The sequence below is a fragment of the Falco punctatus genome, assembly GCF_963210335.1.
Source record: "Falco punctatus genome assembly, chromosome: 1".
NCBI lineage: Eukaryota > Metazoa > Chordata > Aves > Falconiformes > Falconidae > Falco > Falco punctatus.
Genome location: NC_137580.1, coordinates 61558836 through 61580073, shown reverse-complemented (window position 1 = coordinate 61580073; position 21238 = coordinate 61558836). Strand labels below are relative to the sequence as shown.

The 21238-nt window shown below is 38.9% G+C and overlaps 1 protein-coding gene across 3 annotated transcripts in view; it reads left to right on the top strand.

The window, feature by feature from the left end:
* The window catches only part of MTUS1 (microtubule associated scaffold protein 1), a 128144-nt gene that overhangs the window by 44953 nt on the left and 61953 nt on the right, over nt 1-21238 (top strand). For all 3 annotated transcript variants that reach the window (XM_080389324.1, XM_080389323.1, XM_080389325.1), the window contains 4 exons: nt 11741-11923; nt 16405-16539; nt 18501-18605; nt 19877-19927. In XM_080389324.1, coding sequence (XP_080245450.1) covers nt 11741-11923; nt 16405-16539; nt 18501-18605; nt 19877-19927 — 474 coding nt within the window. The remainder of the gene's footprint in view (nt 1-11740; nt 11924-16404; nt 16540-18500; nt 18606-19876; nt 19928-21238) is intronic.

The window sequence follows — 21238 nt, the reverse complement described above, 5'->3', positions numbered from 1 at the left end:
AGGCAGGTTACACCTTATCACTGTAAATCTTACCTTGTAAGGAATGTGTTTAGGAGGGTGTGGTGCTATTAGAAGAAACAATATTTAAATATTATTATTTATAGTTTTGGTTATGTAACAGCACTTTGTGAAATTACTTGAAAGATGTAAAAGTGAAGAGGAGAAAATGTAGACTGAGCTCAGGTGCAAAGCAATAGTTTACAATAAGCAACTGTATGCTGTCCTTATGGGAATGAGTCCTTATTTCAGGGCATAAAATTAGGTTGAACAAGATATGTTAGTATAGCTCTATAGTTAATAGAAAGGGGAGAACAAAATTGAAGGAGAGGCTACTGCTTGAGCTGCTAATTAAGCTTAGACTGATTAATACCAAGGGCGGGGGGGGGGAATCTCACATCTAGTCTGTAGGCTGCTGTTCAAATCTGGTGAGTAGAAACTACATTCTGTAGTCGTATTGAAGAGATTCAGAAATACATTTGTATGTTATGCGTGTTTTTTTAACCAAGTGTGGCAACAAAGCTAATTGCAAAGATAGCCTGGCTATAAATGACTACACTACAATACACTCTAATGTGCAAAGTGCGCACACCCAACTTCACCCAGTAAAACCTGTTCTTTTTTTTTTTTCTAATCCGCTCAATCTATGATTATGAGACAGTTGAAAATACTTCTCTTAATTATATACAGGTGGTGAAGCATGATAAAATCTGTATCTAGTCCTTTATGGGATGAGTCCCTCAGAGAAAGTGGATGTAGGCTGTTCTCTGACTTGAGTCTTGCCAATGTGAGGGACTTGCTCAGTGAACTAGGTACCTACCTGTAAGCCACCTATTTCTTGGAAGAGTAGTCACCTCTCTAAGTAGCAATTTAGAGCTTTCCTGTCTATAATTATGGTCTTAGAAGACTTGAGATGGAAATAGATACAGATTTGTCCCTTATTAGTCCGGAGTAGATTTATGACACCATCACTAGAAATAAAGGTAAGCATGGCTGGGTTATATGACTAACTTCTTTCCTTCATAAAAGAATAAAAAATAAATCAAATGTAATTTTGGAAGAAGCAGAAGTCGTTTGCTGTTGAAAATCCTTTACTTCTCAAGTTTCTTTAGCTAATCTTGTCTCTCCTTAATCCACTGTATGGTGAAATTACAGCGGTCAGTAGAACACCTTCCACATTTTTCCTGTTGGAAGAAGGCTGCTTAGGGTAAAAGCTTGAAGCAGAACCTCAGCACTTCAAACTTGTGCTATAATTTGAGAAAACTGGAACATTAACGCTGCACATGAAAATAATTTTCTTCTCCATGCCCCCTCCCCATCCCCCCTGCCAATACCCGCTGTTGTAGCACATTGTACCCTTCGTTTTGCTTATGCAAAGCCTTGGTGCTGCAGAGTAGGATTTGATGCGTTAAACTGCATTGGGTTAACCTCCCTGTCCCTTAAAGGGATTCTTTAGGGATTCTTAAAGGGATTATTTTAGGGATTCTTAAAGGAAGGGGATTCTTAAACATGGTTCCTTGCTTCTTTGGTAAACATAGTACTGATTCAAATCAGAAGATGGGAGTACAGGGTTGGGAGAAGCAAGGATGGGGAAAGGTAGGAGTTGCTTGGTATTGCTACTAAAGCCATGCTGCATTACACAGCCACACCTTTCAAGTAAAACGCCATCTACTGCTGCTAACCCTATCTGTTCTTAAGGTTTTTGAAGTAAAACTGCGCACGTGCATACAGTGGCCATGTGGCAGCCTGTAAACCAAACTCAGTTGTCTGTTGTAGCTAAAGCCTTCCTGTAGGGAGTAACTATTTCTTCCAGTTAAGTAATTTGAACACTTTGGTATTAAAGTTGTGCCTTGATATAATTCCAACAACACAGATCAGTAACTCAGTAGTTGTACAGTTGTTTGCTGGCAAGATCTCTGTCCAGACTACAGGCAGACTAGCTAAATCTAGGATGGAAAGAACTTCTGAAGGTCACCTAGTCCAGCCCCCACTGCCTGTAACTGGGTCAGCACTGAATTAAGACTAGGTTGTTCAGGCATTTGTCAAGCCAAGTCTTAAAAATCTCCAAATCCTAATGACCCCGTTGCTTTCTGAGGTGCTAGTATAAATGCAGCTAATTTGTAACCACTTGCTGGCTGTACTTGGATCTGTTGGGCAGGCAGACAATTGAGTAGTGAGTCCATCAAATACTCTGAACAAGAGAAGTGATAATATAGCTCTCTGTCATCTCTCAGATGGGTATGTTGAGGGACGGAGGCAGTCCATCTGTCCGAAGTGTATTAGTATATGTGTTATTCCCAGGATAAGGAGCTTGTGAGCAGTGGATTGTATCATGCGCTGTCATTTCAAGTGAGAAGCGGGAAACTGCTCTATAGCCAAGAAATAAAAGAAAAAAATGCCCTGTATCAAACACCAATTACAAGATCCTTGCAGCTTGGCAGGAGTTGAGATTTTGATTTTTTTTTTTTTTTTTTTTTTTTTCCCACTTGTAAATGTAAACCTTAAGTTTTCAGTAGTAATGCACTAACTCAATAGAAAGCCTGTCTTCTACGGAAATTCCCTGATGCTCTCTCTCGAACAGGAGACAGCAGAAGGAGAGGAAAACCTCCTGTCTCAAGCATTATATTTTTGTGAGGTTATTTGCAGAGCATGTTAAGCTAGAAATAATTTTTTATTTACTTCAAAATGGTTGCTGACCACTGTTCACCAGTATTGGTGTATCTTGGCTAAAACTTGGGAGTTTTTGCCGAATTAGAAATCTGTTTTCTGAAAGGTGAGCCCAGGTTGATTAAATGTACTGAAGTGGTTTGTGAAACGGTGAAGCCTCATTTCTGCAGCAAATTAGAAATTAGGTCACAGTTGCAAGCTAGAGGCCTCAGAATTATTTCTGTAACTATTTGTCTCCATTTCTCCATAAGAGAGAATGACTTGCAGTCATGTTCTTGAGCAAAGATCTTGATTCTCTACAGCTAATTTTTCCATGGTGGCGTGCACAGATTTCTGTAGTGCTGGATGGCAGGCAGTATGCCTTTTGCTGTGTTGGTTTTCTATCAGTGAAAACATGTATTAGAGTTCAAGACATAGAATAAGGTATTTGAGTTACCTGGTTTTTACTGGAAGGCGTATGTAATTTTGGAGCCCTGGTTCAGGAGTTTGAACTAGTCTCAAAATGAAAGCAACTATTGTTTTTGTTCCCAGCAAACATACACGGCCTTCTAATTGGATATGCATAACCACTGTGGAGGAGTAATAGCCAGCTAACAGTTAGGGTTTTATGGTTTGGGAAGAGTCATCTCTGTCACTTGAAGGGAGAGTTGGAAGGGGACTGGAGAATCCAAGAAGCTTTGGTAGTCCCATGGAACATCACTCCAAGTTCTTCTACTGTCAGCCTGTCCCAACAACTGCATGTTACCACCCTTATGTTTGGACAGAAGCACTGTGACAGTTTGAGCCACAAGAAATTATTTGATTTGTGTTTGAGCAGTGTAAAATAGGGATATAAATTATTTACTTTAGATCTAAAAATGTAAATGCCTACCACTGCCTTTTTTTCTCCTTTTGCTGACTACAACCTACCTGTAAGCATGTAAAGGAAAGGAGCTTTACCTGTAAGACTTCTGATATGGTATAACACTTGTGCTTTAAAATTATACCATTGCTTTAAATTATTTCCCACTGTATGAAACTTCACATTGTTTGATGTCTTAGCTGTGAGAGCTGTGTCAAGCTTTATGTGCAGTTGAAACTATTTGCGGATATGAAAGCATCAAAAATACTATTCCTCTGCTTAATGTTGGAAACATCCCAAGATTAATGGAAGCCATGTAAATCGTTTTTGTAACCAAAATGTCTTTCACTGTCTTGACAGTTATTTCTGACATTTTGGGTACCATTTTGTCTCTGATTCCGTGATATCTAATTAGCAGAGTTATGGCCCTGTACTTTACTTACCTTTTCCATGAGTCTAATCCAGTGGTCCTCTTTCTCTTGCTAGTATTTTCATATCATTTATCTAGAGTAATGAAAGCTTGGGTAGAGAAGCTCAACAGTCTGAATTTTGGGTTTCCTTGAAGAAGGTTTTGGACAAGTGAGACCTTTTCCTTATGAAAAGTTGATTATACTGAAGGACTTTTCCAGTGTTCTGCAACTAACCGAAGCATGGGAAAAATAATTTCACATATGCTATAGGAAATATGTTTAAATTGCATTATACCAAAGCAGATTTTATTGATGCTTTGAAATACTGATTTGTTTGTTAGTTCATAATTGCTAAATTCCTTCTGTTGAATTTTGTCTTGATCTTACACTTAAATGTATAATTCAGAGGAACTTCTACAGTTAAAACCAGAACAGGTTGTGACAGATTAAGACTATTCATTTTTGTGTGGTGTTGTTACTTATTGCACAAAGGCAGGCTGTTCAGATGTAAAATTGAAACCAAATGGTTTCAATGGGTTATCATGTAGTTGGAAACATACATACCCTTGGTAATTTGGGACTTTTCGGTATAGCCTTTCAAAATACTAGTGAAACAGAACCAAACCAATTTTGTTCCAGTAAGCATTCCCATAATCCTTGGCTCTCTGTTCTAACACTGAACCAGGAGCTAAACTAAACATTGTTACTGCAAATCAGTTTTCAGATCATTCCTGCTATCTACCATGTGACTCTTTATGACATGCTGCCAAGAGGAAACAAAATGTTTTAAAAGGCAAACATAACTTCCAAGTTCTCTGGCTTGAAGCAGTCAGAACTTTTCTCAAAATGCTGGAGTGGAGACTGACTTGTAAGGGCATCCATATACTTTCTCGTGAACAAATCTGAAATGCACCAGGGTCTACAAATAAAGCTTTAAGTTTAGTTTCAACAGTCTTTTTATGTATCTATTATGTATGTTTGCTTGCAGAACAGTCAGTTTGTTTTATGGATCCTAAAAGCAGGTTTCTCATACGGTAGCTTATCCTAGATCATTATTTGTCCTTATGAGTCCAGATTACTTGGTGTCTTTTTCCCTTTCTTTAATATATATATGTAGGGTTTCATTATAGTGATTAAAGCCTGTGTTAAAAGTGTACTTAAAACTCCCATATTCCCCTTCAGAGGGGTAGGAAGAAGGAAGCCAATATGTGGGGCCCCATGGAGTGCAAGGTCTGTAGTATGACATAAAGCTTGTCTACCATCCCTCTTTGGTCATCTTCACCCAGAGAGCTCCACTGCATAGTGACTGTGTATCACATAACCAGTTCTCTTTTAATTTAGGGTGTAAGGTGGGGGAAAACTTACCCAATGTATCTGCAAGGACTTTTGTCCAGCTGATTGGTTTGGGAGAGTTCGGAAGGCAGTGTAAGTTATGAAGGCTTGGGAGCCTTGCCAGGTCGTCCTTTCTCCGGTTGCTTGAGTTGGACTTCCCTGGTAATGTGTTCGTTCAGCTTTGCCCTTGCTTCCTGGTCATGCCCAACAGGGATGGTTTGCTAGAAGCTGCCTGGAGCAGTGTATATACTTGTGCAAAGTATTGAGCTTTAAGCCTCTGCCCAGGGTGTTGGTCATTCAGGTACAGAATGGTCAGGTCACAGTTTAAGCCAGAAAGGAGCCGTAAAAAGATGTCACCTGCATTCAGCTTGGTCACTTTGCTTTTAGTTTTGGCTCTACGCTAGTAAAAAACTTGCTAGTTAGTTTTGGAAGTCAAATTGACCATGAGAAATGAGTAAAATTGGAAGGGGCTTTGTTTGTGAGGTAGTATGGGATCTGTTACAACAAATTCCTTCAAAGCAAGTTGATTGATTTATCTTGGGTTTGGTATCCTTGGATGTGGTCCTCTGAGTGTGGGGTTGTTTGTTTTTTTTTTTTTTTTGGTGGGGGGAGAAGGTTGGAAACATCTGAAGATAAATGACCTTTATTCCAAAGTGTGGTGTTTCCACTGCTTTATCGACTTCCAGCTTCCAGAAGGGAGCATTTTGTCCTGTCAGCTTTGTTTCTGGTGCCATCAGTTACCACACTTAAGGAATTAAAGCTTTCCCCTGTGTTCCCAGACTTTTTACAGGTGATTCGTGACTAGCACCATCAGGGTTTTAATGTGTTATACCTGTAGCAAGAAGCGTGACCATACTTGTAGAGGCTGGTACTAACAGTCAACATATCAATGCTGTCAGAAATGTGGATGCATTTATAATATTCTCCTTTAGGAGCGAGGTGTGCACTGCTTCCCTGCAGGGGAATTTCTTGGTACCTAGTCATTTACTTGTAAAGACATGCTGGTTTGTCTTCAAATGATTCTTCACCTGTACTGGTTAGTTCTGAATTCTCTCAGGGTAGAGGTAAAGGAGAAGAGAAATTGTTTGTGTTGCTGAATAAAATTTATTTGTTTTGCTGCAGTGAGGTTCCTTCTTCATGCAAGGAATGCACAAACTCCTGCAACAGAAAACTTAAAATATTTATAGTTATATATATATATAAACATGGGTCTGAAAGCTGCAAACTAACAAAAAACCCCCTATTTCTCAGTGCCTAAGATGTGTAGTGTGAAGTGTTGGGCAATAATGAAGAGTACAATTGGATGTGGTTGGTGGTTTTCTTTAGCCTCAGCTTTCCTTGTAGTACATTGATCTGACTTCTTGTGCCCACTATTCCTGAACCGACAGCACTTTCCAATAGCTGTGTGAAAGCTAGTGGTTGGGGTTTAAGTCAGGGTGCAAACAGCTTACAACAGTCTCTTGGCAAAGCTGGAGCGGGCGAGCTTTGCCATCGCTGTGCGGCTGGCATGAAACTACCTGCTGTCCAGAGGCTGGCCCTGCCTGGGGCCGTAGGGGATGACTCTGCAGACATGGTCTCTCGTGGGGCTGCTCTAGTTCAGCCTATGAAAGGAAAAACCTAACACTGAGTAAATCCAACAGGCAGCGCTGGATGCGAGAGAGCAGGCGTGAGTTTGGACTTAAGGCTGGGAAGGAAAAGAGCTGCTTCTAGGTGCTGAAGGGATTGCATGCAGGGAGCTGAGCCTGAGGGAAGATGGGGAAGGGAGGGGTCCCTGTGGGTGTGGAAGGTTGTAACTGGGAGGCAGTCTGCCACGTTTTAAAACTGAGCCACATAGGAAGGGGAAAAAGTGAAATGTAACGGTAAACATGCATGAATGTTGTTCTCTCCCTCTCACTCCCCCTAACTGAAAACACCCCAGTGGCTCTTCTGACAGTGGGAGTGTTTGAGAGAATTAAAAGACTTGGTTTGGTTGTTGTTAACTGCTAATATAAGGCTCTGTAGCACTGATGATCATTTTCCCAGTTTTAGTCTGAGAATATTGAGCTGCAAGAGGAGGAACACATGAATACCTACCTGCATGGCTGCTGGCAGCCCAGGTACATTTTTGCACCTAGCTTGCTGCTGGTTCCTCAATACCTGTGTCAAAAAGGAGTGCTTTCCTAAGGATCGTAGGTGAATGGGAACAGTACTGTGGAAGTCTGCATCAGACGGGTAATTGAGTCTTGCCTTGTCAGCTGTTCTCTGATTAGCTGTTACCTCTAAACAAATAAATCTCTCTCATGTAAATATTTTGAGACCCAGCAGTAACTTATCATTCCATGTCTTTGTCCATGTTTACGTTTAGCAATTGAGGCATTGCTAGCAACATAACATAACTGTGTCCTGCCTTTTCTTTGTTAATTTTGGTAATAATTTGGGACTTTTAAAAGGGAGAGATAACTAGAAAGAGGTTATCTGTACATCTTCAGTAGAATTACGGAATGTGCTGTGACCACTCTTTATTCCTTGAAGGAACGCTGATACATGTATAGCATAATATGGTATAACTAATACTGCTGAACGGTTAAGTGGGCAACTTGGGGAGCTCGCAGCCATCAGAAATCTGTTAGTGTTGCTACTGCTTTACAGTGCTCAAAATAGCAACTGTACACGCTCCTATAGCTATGTTAAGGTCAGTCTGCTGGAGACAATATCAAAGTCCAGTTTGTCTTTCCATGATTTACTTGCTCCTTTCAGTAGATGCCAAAAAAAATAGCATGTTTTCTTGCAGGTTTACTCCCCTTCCTTTATAAACACCTTGTACTGTAGCTTTAGATTGTGCTTTTCCATTATGCTTAAAATTATGTTTTTAAAAGGATAAGAAGTTAGCACATCTAAAATAGAGCCCCCTAGATTTTTAAACTTGTAGGAAAAATCAGAAAAGCATGACAAAAATTCCAAATTCAACATATTCAAGAGATAGGGCAATTGAAAGGCCAGACCAACTATTACCACTAACTTTAGGGTTAAACGAAAGCAGCAACAACAAAAAGCATCCTTCCAAAGACTCCTTTTGCTTTTAGTCTGCCCTAAGTTTCTGTTCGGGAAGGAAAGGCTTGCAACCAGTTGTATAGCTCCATGAATGCTGGTTGCTCTGTGCTCAGTTTTAGATGTGAAATGTGTCAGGATGGTTTGAAATGGTGAACACTGAATCTCAGAATTGGCCAATGCATACTCAACTTTGCAATCTGTCTGGTGGTAACAAAGTCCCAAGTTCACCACTACTAGCATATGGTTATTCTCTCAATTTGAATTTTTTAGGCTTCAGTACTATTTAAAGGAAGCCTTAATTTATTCTTGACAATAACTGCCTATGAGGAATTCATGTGAGAGGATGATTATTTGAGTAAGGATATGAAATCTGACTTCAGAGCTTCTTGAAAAATGAGCTTTGTTCTTTGCTTATTTCCTTTCCGATACAAGAGATGCTTTAACATACTTGAAGTAACGTGGTTGTTGCATAGAGACATTTTTTTCTAAAGAATTGCCAACTCATTACTTCACTGTATAGGAATGTGATATTTCTAGTATTCCACTTCAGTGACTAGATTAAATAACTGATGAAAGCCTGTTACGTTGATGCTATTGCTTGTTCACTAGCTATCCTGCTTTTGTGCTTGTTTGTAGTACTTTTGTTTATATACTGTATCTTCCCGCTTCTGTCTTCAAAACCTTTGTATTTAATTCTGGTTGACTTCTTGGGGAATGGTAGTTACAAAAATACTTTGTAAAACCATTGTTGCTGGTTGAAATAACACCAAGGGTAGTTGCTTAATGATCCTGTGTCCTGACTTAAATTCTCACTTGAGCTGTGCTTTTGAAACATGTATTTGAGTGCTTGAGTAATCACTTTAATAGAAGCCTTATATAGGAAAGTACTGAGCGGTAGAACTAAGAAAAGAGCAAAGATCATCTGTTTGGTGTGCTTCTGGAAGTGGACATCCTAGAACTTCCTGTGCTCACTGAATTGGGTTTGAGTCCACAGCTGGTTTAGAGTACTGCTGCATTCCAGTGTCTGCAGAGGAGGCTGGAAATCATATATAGGGAACATGCTGTATGACAAGAGTGAGGGTTTATCCCTGCCTTGACCCCTCTTGAGTGAAGATCACTGTGAGGAAGACAGGATTTGGTTCTTTTACCTTTTGAACTGGATGAACAAGTCCAGCTCAACAGCAATCAAGCATGCTACCCTCATCTTTAAACAATAAAATGCAGCTGATAAGCTGCATTTGTTCCTCTGGCTGACTTTTGAAATTTAAAGCTTTAACTTACTAAGTCATACAAACTTAATACGCACTTTGTACAGTGGCCCTTTGTTTGTTTGTTTTTTTTTCGGGGGGGGGCTGGGGTTTGGTTTTGCACCTATTTTTGTGGAGAGGGTATTTAGAAAAGGAATTTCTGACTGGTCTGGATTAATTACTCTTCTGGTATGTTGATCTGTTAATGAAAATTTTAGAAAACAATGTGAAAAGTTTTATGAAGGTGTCACATTTGTTGTATGAAGTTCAGATGTCACAGATTATTACTTATTTTTTTTGTAAAAACAAATTATTTCAGGTATGTTGTCTGGAGTGCTGTGTTCCAGAGGTGTTTTCAGTAAGTGTGAGCTTGTGGTTTGTGGTGTTCTAATAGCACGACAAAGGTTGGATTCTCTGTAGTGAGTTGGATATATTCAAGTGTCCATTGCAGTAGCTTACAAAAAAGTTCTAAAATATGGGTGATAATTTTGTTTTGGAGATTTAGTATAAGGCTACAGTAAAGCCATATACAGAAACATAGTTCTCCATAGTAATACCAAACAAATATTAAAATTGCACTTCCAAAGAGAGGTCTGATGTAAAGCACGTGTAATGTGTCATCGAAATTCAGTGATCAGTACTATATAATATCCTAATGTGTGTTTAGTATAGGTTATATGTACGGCTTTTTTTGTTACTGACTTGATCTGAACTCAGGAAAAAAAGCTCGGACATACCTGCCTTTCTTTGCTAGTGCTGTTCCTGTTTTTGCTGCTTGATGCAGGATGTTTTGAGTCAAGGTATCTAATCCTGTACCACCACCTACTGTTGAAAGGCAGACATTGGGCATCAGTGCTTTTCCTTGCCTAAATCTTAACGTAGTCCCCTTAATGTCATGCCTCCTTGATCATTAGTATTTTAAGAGTAGAGACCCTGCAGCAAAACTGGTGTTGAATAAAGTGGAATTACTAGCTAATGTTGTCATATTTCAGCAGTCTCTTATATAGCTTAAGCAAAATTGAAATGTGGTTTATAGTGACAAGAATAACGGGAAGGGTATTCCCTTTATATAGACACTTGATTGTTTTCAGTCAAATCTGAAATACTGTAGTTGTCTCTTTTCAAGATAAAATACACCTGTTAGACTTGAAAATAGCAATGACATCAGAAGATAAGATACTTTGTAAAATATACTTTGTTACTACTTATAACAATTTTTTTTAAAAAAATATATGTAAGTCTATCTTCTGTATCTCTTTTTGTTTTTGTACAAAAATGAAAACCTTTTCCATAGTTATTTGGAGGACTGTGTAGGGATTCTTGACATCAGAGCTGATAGAAGTCAACTCAGTGCTGTCAAGACAAGTCTATGTGTATGTAACTTCCTTTGGGCCATTGTAGTTTTAATCTGGGTGTACGTTTTCAGAAATAAACTAAAAGCTTAATTTAACTAAACTCAGATTTTCCTGCAGAAAGTGGAGTTGCTCTTTTAATAGCACAAGAGTAAGCTCCCATCTGAAGGTGGCGCGCCTGCCTCTATAGAAGATACTCTTCCTATTTGATTAACTTAGTTAATGGGCGTTTGCTTTCAACAAGCTCAAATGAAAACAGCAATTAAAGCAAAAATGTGTCTGCACCTGTTGGTCATTAAGAACTTGGTTCTGGGGAGTGCTGTTTAACTAGTTCTGCAGATCTAGTCACTTTTCAGCATAGTATGCGAGTATAACACAATCTGATATTCTCGTGCTGTCTTTGTCCTTGGAAGGATATTACCTTTTAGAGTGCCCTGTTTTGGGTGTGGGAAAAAACAAAGATTCTTTCTTGGATTGTCTTTGAGCCAGAGGTTATATTTTAATGGGATCACTGGTACAGCTAACCATAATACACAGAAGAGGAGAATGCAAGAAAGATTTTTTTGTTTTGTTTTGTTTTTGTGCATGCAAGTATCTTCCTTGAAGGCTAGTCTGTAAAGCTCTTGACTTGTTCCTGATATCAATATGGAGGTAAAATGGGATTCTTTAAATCCCTGAAAATATTTTTCTGCATTTACAGCATTTTTACTATGTCAATATGAGGTAGATTAAGCCTTTTTATATGTATTTTTAACATGTAAATCTTCTTACTTGTAGGCATATACATAGATGAGGCAATTGTTTAAGCTTCTTTCCAAATCCTTTTGTTATTTTCTTTCCCTCCCCTTTCTCCCCAATTGACAGGTACAGGATCTTTGCCAAGAGAGAAGCATGCCTCTCTGAAGAATTCTCCAGCCTCCTGGGCTAGCTCCAGTAAACCACAAGCCAAATCCAAAGTGCCTGTCAAAAGATCAGTGCTTGAGAGAACGCCTAGCATCTCATCAGTCAGCAGCAGTCAGAGCGAGCGAAGCCTTTTCAGCAGTAATTGTAAGTATCCATCAGGATTATGCATTTTACCTGATAGCCAGCATCAGCTGCTTGTCAAAAAAAATCTCCTTGAAGGGAGTCCTGTCTGACAAAGGCCTGCATTAATTCTCATTGTACTACTTAAAAGTTCTAGGTCTTACTCTTTTTTGCCTCTTAACTTAAAATTTTCCTTCTTGAGATCTGTCACCCTGAAGGAGCTTTGAGCCTTGGATTTTAGTTTGATGAGTAGAGGTTTCAGTACAGCTCCTATTCTGAAACACTACAAAACCAGTGGGTCTTCTTGAGCGAAAGTTCCCTTGTGTTTACGTATAGTGTAATAAGAAATAAGTCTGAACAGTGGGAATGTCATAATATTTGGCACAAAATGTTACAGGCTTTTGATCCTAAATGCTCTTCCAGGTCTAGATTATAACAGCTTTCAGAGTTTTAAGACAAAATGTGTAGATGGGATCAAAAGCAGGTAAGTGAAACTGCTTTTAGAAGGTAAAACTTTGCATGGGTAGACTTCTATAATTTCTAAGGTAACTGTAAACACTCAAACCAAATCCATCTTGATTAAAATTAGGAAGAAAACTAACAGCAACTTGCTTTGATTTGAAGCTCTGCAAAGGGTTTGTACCAGCAGCTGTAGTAGTTCTAGGGGCAAAAATAAGGAAATAACATGCAACTGGCAGACATATTAGTATCCCCAGCTATACATATTCAAATGAGTACATTCAAATTCTGTTACAATTGCATCATCTGTTACATATTGGAGACTGGGCAAAGGCCTTTCCTATGTGCCAGATGTCATTTAAAACCGCCTTCAATGGACTGAAAAAGAGAAATGTGATTTAACATACATCTATAGTTTATGTATGCGCATATGTGTACATAGATAAGTAACTAAATTTTCTCAGTTGCTCTTCCCCCCCCCCCCCCCCCCCCCCCCCCGGTAATGCCTTCGTGAAAAAACTAAAACCTAACATATTTCTCAAAGGAATAAGAGGATGTGTAATAAAATATGCAGTGCATGTTCCTGTGTAATCAGGTCGGCTCGGTTACTGTGACAGCCATGTTGACTTTTGCTGTTCAGGTTTAGCACTGTATCTAGAATTCTTGAGCAGCTTTGTAGTCTCTTCATTTTACTCCCTGATTTAACAAAGGAAAGGGTCATCCCTTCATAACAAAGTGTATTCAGATTAATTATCCAAACAGATGACTTCCTTATTTAGCCTGATTTGCTAGCTGGTTTAATCTGTTTTGTCCACTGCCTTCAAGCTTACAATTTTTTCCACTTGGATTCACGAAGAGCAAAGAGCAATATGAGAGTTTGAACATGGCTGCAGTCTCTTAGGCTTTAAGCTTGCTTTGATCTTTTTTTAAATGACTATACCGGGAGGACTCCGCAGTTGCACAGAAACTAATTTTTCTCCTATTATTTTCATCAATTCTACCCTAACACCACCGACTGACTCGGGAAGCCACTATGATATTACCTTACTGACACTGCTGGTAGTGGGATCTTACAGCTTTTGTATTATTCCTTTGTTAGCCACGTTTACTGGGAAAAGAAGTATGTTGTATTCCCTTTGATTTCTATTTTAAAGTATGTGTTTTGTTTTGTGAAGGCTGGTAGATGTATGGAGTGTTTAGACTTGCTGATTGTCTGGGAGATTATTTTTATTTCGTTAATTTCTTACACTTGATGAGAATGATTTATGTCTGATGGTCAGGTTTTGTGAGTATAATGAGTTTAGGTTATATGTAATTCATATGTTAGTATAGTGAAGTTTTTACGTCTTTGAATCAAATTGGAAAGAACTAATGAATTTACTTTGTATTCTAGTATTAAGTACAGTGCTGTTCTTGGTTTTTTTTATTCTTTCATTTAGTCTACTGTACAGTAACATCAGGGAAAAAAATATGTACTTGTAAAGCTGAAATGTTTTTATTAGATTGGTGGGACAAAGATTGGGAGGCTTATGCTGTGAATATAATGAAATTTATGAAAAACTGCTGTGCTATCAACAGTATTAAATTGACAAAGATGCTTGACTTGTTTTGCTTAAGGAGTTTGCCTTGTGTTAGCAGAGAGAACAATTACAAAAGAGCGTTTCTCCTGCTGTGTCAGCTCAACCCTTTGTTGTGGGATGCCTTGGACTGGTAATTTCCTGTGGCAGCATTAGGGTGTTTTTTTTGTCTAGTGAGCACTTGAGTTCTATGATTCTTTTCTCTAAAAAGACTTACTATTTGAGAAGCTTGGAAATAAGTTTGAAATAGTGTTGTTAATAAAAGCATATTTTGCATGCAAGCTGTCAGTTTGAGCATTGAAAAACTGAATTCTTTACAGTAAGGAAATCTTATCAGTTTCAGTGTTGAACTAAAAAAACTACCATCCAAACATAATGAAAAGTTTAAACTCTGAGGTTAAGAACAAGATTCAAATTTGCATTGCGTTAGAATAATTGCATATAAAGGAAAGAGTGTTTCGGAAGTTAAGAAGCCAATCCTAGCAGTTGACCTGGCGCTGTATTTCTAGTACAATCAATACTTCACTAAAATTCTTTTAGTGTGTTGAGGTTTTAAACCCTTCAGATCTGAGCTGGGGTGAGATCACTTCATGCCTGTCTTTCATCAAGATTGCAGGAGTTACTTCTAATTCTATGAATAACCATTTTTGAATTGTTTAGTGACCATCTTTGCAAATTTGCCTTTTTCCTGCACGCAGCCTGGTTAGGTGAGTCCAGAGCTTCTAATAGGACAAAAAGTGCCCTAACTAGGCCTGCACCAGAAGTGTGCTTGCTTACCCGAAGTGTTACTTGTGTGGCATGCTTCTGATTTGTAAGAAGGTACCACAGCAGTTTGTAGGCAGTTGTTAGCTGCTGGCAGTGAACTTTGAGAAAAAAATCTTAATTTAATGATTTATGGAAAAAGTTCAGGATTGCTTTGGGTGTCATGCTTTACTAAAACAAATTGGCTTGAATCATCTGATGTGGATCAGGGTCAGATTCCTGCAGAATAACTGTGTTATTGATGTGCTATGCAAATTGTTCCTCATCTATATAGATTATTAATTTTTTGCCTTTAGAAAGGCTCCAGCTTTATTAAAAAAAAAAAAAAGAGGAGGACTTCAGTTACATATGCTTCTAAAAGGGAAAGCAGTTTTGTCTCTCTTGCTGTGATTGAAAATTTATTGACTAGTCGCCAAAAAGCATTTTTTTAAGCAGTTTACTTACATGGTTTTTGCTAGTGCATTTAAAGATACTAAATTAATCTCAAGACTGTATGTTCCATCTTTTGAGGAACAGTATTGGATATGTAGTTCACATTACTGTTTTAATAAGGCTGATTTTATTTTTAAGGTAATCTGAGGCAAACCTGATGGTATATGACATGCCTCCTCCCCTTTTTTTATTTATTTAAATGACTAGAGAAAAAAGCAAATGTGAGAAACTATTCCAGTGTGACTCTAGGTTTTGCTTGTCTCTGGTGTGTGCAGTGTCAATTTCTTACTCTTTAATGTGTCAATATACATTAATTTTTAGTACCTGAACAGAAGTATACTCAACCTATACTTAATTTAGAAGTATTTTCATGGCTTTTTTCTGGAAGAATGAAACAATACTTTCCCCAAACTTCAGTTTCCTTTTTCTCTCAAGGAAAAATTTTTATGATGACAATAAGCCCAAACCTCTCTCTCAAGGTCCTTTGAACTGGAACAAAACATATTCTACAGCAACTGCCCTGTTAGTTGGAAATCTTATTTTGATGTGAGATAGCAATTGCTTTTTTTCCTGCCTTTCCAAGTTTGGGTCTGTCTGCATCTTTTTGCAGGGAGTATTTTGCTGTATGGCTTCAGTTCTGTTGGGGTGGTGGGTGCCATCTTCTGAGGTCTGCTGTCACTGAGGAGGTTGCGGTTATGAACAGACTACACGAACCTTTCTTAAAACTTGTTTGGTAGCTGGTGGCTGCATCTGGGCTCACATGTTTTTAGTGCTCCACAAAGAGAAGGGGTGCAGAGTCTGCTGGTGGTATGTGCACCGTATCATCTGAGCAGCACACTCCGTCCAAATGAGAGAGAAGAGGGGAAGATGTTACATGAGGAAGTTGTCTGAGTCACATTTGGTTTTGTATGCTTTTTTGAGTCAATTCTGTAGCCAGAAGGTCTTTGTTTACTATGATGCTTTTTCTTGGCTTAAACTGAAACGTGTTCTGTGTTTGCTTCATAGAGCAAAACCAGACTTGTTGTTACATATCTTAATCAATGTACTTTTATGTATATTCCCCCCTTATGCATAGGTCAAAGCTGTATGTCTAGTTCTCAGAGATGTTTGTAACAGTCACAGACTGATCTGTTGGAGTTCATCAGTCTGTACTGAAGTTATCAGAGGGGATCATACCAACTTGTGTTTCTCTTAACTTTAGCCTCGGGTAAAAGAGGCGTGGTTCCCTAGGCTAGGTATTGCCTAGAACAAATTCTTTCTCATTCTGTGTTGCAGCTGCAAGTGCCACAGTCCTCATCAAGAATGGAGAATTGCCTTCAAAACCAGCCTGCCAGAATGGTGCTTCGGGAACTGTCCCTTTGAAAGCAGTACCAAGACCTAGATTACACTCGTTGAAGCCAACTCCTAAAGGTATATGGGTTTGTTTATAGACAGAGTGAAACTATAGTTACTGCTGTTATGGTACCTTACCTTTTGCAGGTGGCTGTCTCTTGAAGCAGCATTTATTAAAAAGCGGTCTCTGGACAAATAATGTGATGAAGTAAAAATCGTATCAGTGGTGCTTCAAGTTTTGTGAGATGTCATAGGAAGGCTAAAATATGCTTTGTATTGTCATAACTGACTGGGGTATTTCAGACAAATGAGGAGGAGGTCTGCACTGAGACATGGCTAAGGATTACATGGCACAGGGACTAAATGCACTTTGCTACGTGGTAATTGTCATCACGTGGAGTGTATTTGTTTCAATAAGAGTTATTTTCTGTCACACAGCTCAGGCACAGACTGGCTGCTGGTGATCTGCGGGGTAGACCTATCTTGAATTCATCCTGAGTGGCTGGTTGTCCTTGTCCTCGTCCTCATGTAGACTTTGCATTTATCTTCACCCCTTTCAGGAACGAAAGGACCTTGGGGGATGGGGGTATTTTTTTGAGTAAGGTATTGTAGATGAATGACATTGTCCCATGTTTCCAAGGGAAGAGTTCCAGAAACAGCTAAGCTTTTCATGCTGCTTTTTATTGATACTGGCTGAAGTAGGAGGAGAGGTTTGCTCTAGTTTTTAACGAGGATAAGACAATTGTGCTTAATCTTCTGCTGCTAAAGGAAACGTTTAATTTAAACGTACTTTCTGACTTTTTATTAAACACTCTTCTGGTTCCTATTCCTATTTGAGCCAGGACCCCTTGACTGGCCAGCAGTGCTTCTCCACTCAAACCACAAACAGCAGCTGACAACTCATTGTCTGGTCAAAATTAAAGACATAATGGGAGCAGATAAACAAGCTTGCTGTCTCTCTCTCCTAAATCCTAGTTATAATCAGCTTGCTTCTGACCATCTTTGTGGTGAACTGGTTGTTGTAATTGGATAAACCTAATTAAATACTATGCTCCTGCTTTAGGCTTAAGTTTTAAGCTGGTATCTGACATAACTGATAATAAATAGAAGAGATGCCTGCCAAATGTCACACTATAATGACGTGCTCTAAAGTGGTAAACAGTGAAAAGAAACAGAATTTGCCACAAACTGTAAATCACTTTGAAACAAACACAGATTATATGGCTGTCTGAGAAGTTAATGCTTTCTGTTGGGGTCCCAACACATGTGACACAACTATGTGTTGCTCAACATCTTCAGTGGTCTGGGTGCTAGAAGCGTGCCTTCAGCACCTGCAAGAGCAGTGTGGCCAGAAGAAGCTGGTATTCCCTCCTAGGTTTGGTGTTACTTGGAGACTACTCTGTGTTTCCTTTCCAGTTCAAGAGACTTAGGAAGATGGTTAGGATCTCTAACCGCATAACCTTTGAGGAGAGGTTGGGGGAGTTGAGCTTGTGTAGTCACGCAAAAAGGAGAGTAAGGAGAAAGATTGTTAACAGTCTGCAATAACTTGAAAAGGACAGCTACAAAGGTGATGGTGCCAAACTCTTCTCAGTACTACCACGTCGTATAGCAAGGGGAAATTATTGCGAATTGTGGAGTGGGAGAGGCAGCATCATCCAGCAGGGCCATGGAGCTGCTTTTCCTGGAGTTTGCAAGGCTCAGCTAGACAAAAACATGGTCAGCTGGTTTTGTCTTGGTGGTGGCCCTGCTTTGAGTGGGAGGCAGGATAGCTGGCCTCTGGAGGTCCCTTTCAGCCAATATTTTTGTAACTGTTTTCTTCTGCTTAGAAGCTGTATTAAAACTATCTTTTTATCTCTTCTGGTGAGTTCTGGTAAAGCTAAGCTAAGTTTAAATATAGCTTACAGTTTCTAGAAGGTATCTTTGGTTTATTTGAGTAGATCTGTGCATCTTCTGCTTAACTGTAAATATGTAATATTGGGCATGTCTTTAATTGCTGACATGGCTCTACATTTAAACCTGATCTAAGCTTCTGCTTCTAGGAGCCAAGGCCAGGCCTGCTTCACTGAACCAGTGCACACCAAAATCATCTGGGCCACTGCACTCGGCAAGGAAAGTCAGTGAGGCTAGAGATAATCAACTGTTGGGTAAGGTCAATTTTTTGCTTATATTCTTGAATCCCTCTGTCTTGAGAAGGAGCAGCTATGTGCGATGACTTCAGAGTAATTGAGATCGTCAGTCTGCTCTTTTGCCTTGTAGTCCATGGTATTGGAGACTGGTTCTGCAAAGTGTTCCTTATGTATTTGTTTTATCTGGGGGTAAGAAAATCGGGGCATTCATTTTTCTACTCAAATGAAAAGCATTGAAACTATCTGCTTGAAACTTGTGTCCCAAGAGGACTCGGACTGCTTGATAGTGTCTGTTAAACAATGGTCAGTCACCTGCTTATAAGATCTTATAATTGCAAGACACAACCCAGACTAGATTTCTCAAGTTTGTGTTTAATTTAAGCAAGATTCTTGTGAAAGCATGCTGAGCAGTTTTGGCTGAGGGTAATACTTACCCACTTCAAGCATCTGATACAGAAAAGTATTTTATCTTCAACTTTGGTAAAAATGACCAATTTCAATTAAGAGTAAATCAAAACAATAGATATGAATCCTCAGGCAAGCCCTGTAAAACAAAATTTTCACCTTGGGAGCAAAGTTTCATTTGCATGGCTGAGGTGAGGGAAACAAGTATGGTAGTAGTAAGAAACAGATTGTTTCCTGTTGGATCAATAGGATTCGTACAGGATCACACGTTATTTGTAAAGCCTGAAGAAAGCTGATTGGTGTTGTCACTGGACCTTTTATAAACTTCTGCACTTACACCTAGCAGTCTGAAAAAGTGCTTTCATTTAAATTAATATCCTTCGAAATAATGAGGTTCTTAGGTCAGTTTTCACATGACTTTCAAACAATAGAGTGAGGGTAGATTAACCTTCTCAGCGCTTTCATTTTTATCTAACTTGATTGGTAGCACTTTTGAGAGTGCTGTTAATTTATACCTCTTTTATACAAATACAATAACTGGAGCATATAGGTGGAAAATGTAACTCTGATGCTGGTATAGACTATTGGGTTTTATCTGTGGTCCTCTATGAATGAGTAAAATGAAACGGTGCTACCTGGCTTAAATGAAGTATGATAACTGTAATGGGAAAAAAAGTTTGGCTTATTGGGAATTCATCATGTATTTTCCAAATACTTTAACCTTATAACGCTGAATTCTGCTGTTGAACGTGTCATCAGCCATCGCAAGAAGGTTGAGGAGCTTATGTGGAAAGAATCTAAAACAAGGCACCCCCATTGCCCCTTACTGGCTTCAAGTCTAATTCTCTCTCTGTTTTTTTTTTGGGTTTTTTTTTTCATCATAGGTAGTACTCCTGGAAGAAATGGACACCAAAGCCTGTCTTGTTTGGGTTCTGGTGAGTTTTCTGCCTGCATTTTTACGTTTTCTGTGGTGCAACTTAAATGAGGTTTATACATTGTATTAATATATTGGTTCTCTTCTTGGAAGAACAGTTTTGCAGTAAACCATCACTGATTCTAATTTCAAGGGATATGGAGAAAAATCTTGGGTGTTTTTTTCTACTTACTTACTGTCTTCTGGCTACCCAGCTCTTAGAATACACACTGTATGCTGTCCATCGCTCTGTTTCCAGTGAAGCATAAGGAGGTTTTAACTGTAACCAGAAGAAAGCATGGCAGCGAAATTTGGATGTAGTTTTTGCTGTTTAGCCACAGTGAGGTGTATAATGGTTAAAGCTCGTGTATTGTAGCTTAAAAAAAAAAAATAATCGAAGAATCGTGCTGAATATAGTTTTTCTTGAAGACTCATGGTAGATACCCTTCTGGTGTGAGCTGTCTCTGTATCACTGCAGGCTACACTTGAATAAGAAGTTGAAATTATCTGAGTGTGTTGATGTGTGTGTCTGCTTGTATGGCAGAGGGAGAAATCGCAGCCGATTAAGTGGCAGATGGTGTTCCAAATTCTGGCAGAGTTTTAAGGACTTCATACTGGGTTTGATTTTGGTGTTTGTGCCAGTCAGGGCACCTGGTGCTAGTTTCTCTTTGCCAGGAGATACAGAAGTCTTCTGATGACGTTTCTACTTCCGGCAATTTCCAGGTCTTTTCAAGACAGTTGGCAACCTAAATTAGTTTCCTGAGCATCAGTGTTTATTTGCTGAATTAAAAGTTGCTTGTAATTAATTAGTCAGTGAAAAGCCCTTTTTGAAAGATACTGAAGATCACTGGAAAGCCCTATGTCCTTTGAGTGAATAGCAGATGTCTTTCTGAAAAAGGTGCTGTAGTGAAGCAAATGTTATGAATTTGAGTCTGGAATTACTGGGTAAATCAGTTCTGACCTGTAACTCTGGTACTGTGGCAGTACATTATTAATTTCCTGTAGTCATAAGGTGAGTCTAATGCTTTTGCCTTTTACTCTCTTGAGTATCAAATGTTGACATATTAATAGTCACAGAGTACTTTGCACAGTATCTTCTGTTAAGAGTCAGGGCTTCTGACATACAGCAAGCATAAGACTTTGCACAAAGTGCTTATTCTGTTTGCTTGCTTTTATTGATACTTGGCTGAACTAATGAGTTCAGGTATAGCCTAACACTAACTTTCATGAGCTTGTATGTAGCCCATTATGTAAGAGTGCAGAGGATGATATAGCCAGCAACATAATGTCTTCGTTAGTCTGAGGAAACATAATAAGCAATGAAGTCTGGTTT